This window comes from Corapipo altera, unplaced genomic scaffold (genome assembly GCF_003945725.1).
Source record: "Corapipo altera isolate COAL_440 unplaced genomic scaffold, ASM394572v1 59969, whole genome shotgun sequence".
Classification (NCBI taxonomy): Eukaryota; Metazoa; Chordata; class Aves; order Passeriformes; family Pipridae; genus Corapipo; species Corapipo altera.
The window spans coordinates 4027-4740 of NW_020885863.1; the positions used below are offsets into that span (position 1 = coordinate 4027).

At 51.7% G+C, this 714-nt stretch overlaps 1 protein-coding gene across 1 annotated transcript in view; it reads right to left on the bottom strand.

The window, feature by feature from the left end:
* The window catches only part of LOC113940857 (protein EFR3 homolog B-like), a 3138-nt gene extending 2786 nt beyond the window's left edge, over positions 1–352 (bottom strand). The window contains exon 1 of the mRNA XM_027632012.1: positions 192–352. Coding sequence (XP_027487813.1) covers positions 192–259 — 68 coding nt within the window. The 5' untranslated portion in view covers positions 260–352. The remainder of the gene's footprint in view (positions 1–191) is intronic.
* Positions 353–714: the final 362 nt, after the last annotated feature.

The following is a 714-nucleotide window of genomic DNA, read 5'->3' on the forward strand; positions in this document are numbered from 1 at the left end:
TTCCAAAGGGAAAACAACGGGAATAACAATTCCAAGATCCAAGGGAAACCTGTTTTCCATAAATAAATTGGAATTCGGAGCAGTTCTTCCAGGAAAAATGATCCCGAGAGTGGTTTAAATCCAAGGAAAAGGCACCAAAAAAATTCCCGGGAGCGGGGGAAGGGGGGGAATTTTTCGGGATCCGTCCTCACCCGTCTTTTCCCGGCTCCACGGAATGTTGGGAAGAGGGAAGAGGCACCTTGTTCATGATGAAAACCATCACCTCCGACTGCTGGTACGTGGGCAGCGTGCTGGCAAAGGAGCCTGCGGAGACGGGAATGGCCTTGGAATGTCGGGAATGGCCTCGGGAATGTCGGGAATGGCTTTGGGAATGTCGGGAATGGTCTTGGGAATGTCGGGATTCCCAAGCGGGATGGGATGGAACGGGGGGAAAAACCCGCCCGGGGGTCGGATACGGAGCCACCAAAATCCATCCAAGGGGGGAAAAATTCCAGCTGGGAGATGCCAATCCCAGATTCCAACTTTTCCTGGTTTGGGAATGGGGAATCCTTGGATCCAGCAGCTCCTTCCCTCATTTCCTCAGGGATTCCCAATCCAGGAAAACCAGGAATTATTCCTGTGGATCCTCAGCCACATTTTCACCTCCAGGGAATTCCAGACCCACCAAAATTCCAGCTGGGAGATTCCAATCCCAGATTCCAACTTTTCCTGATT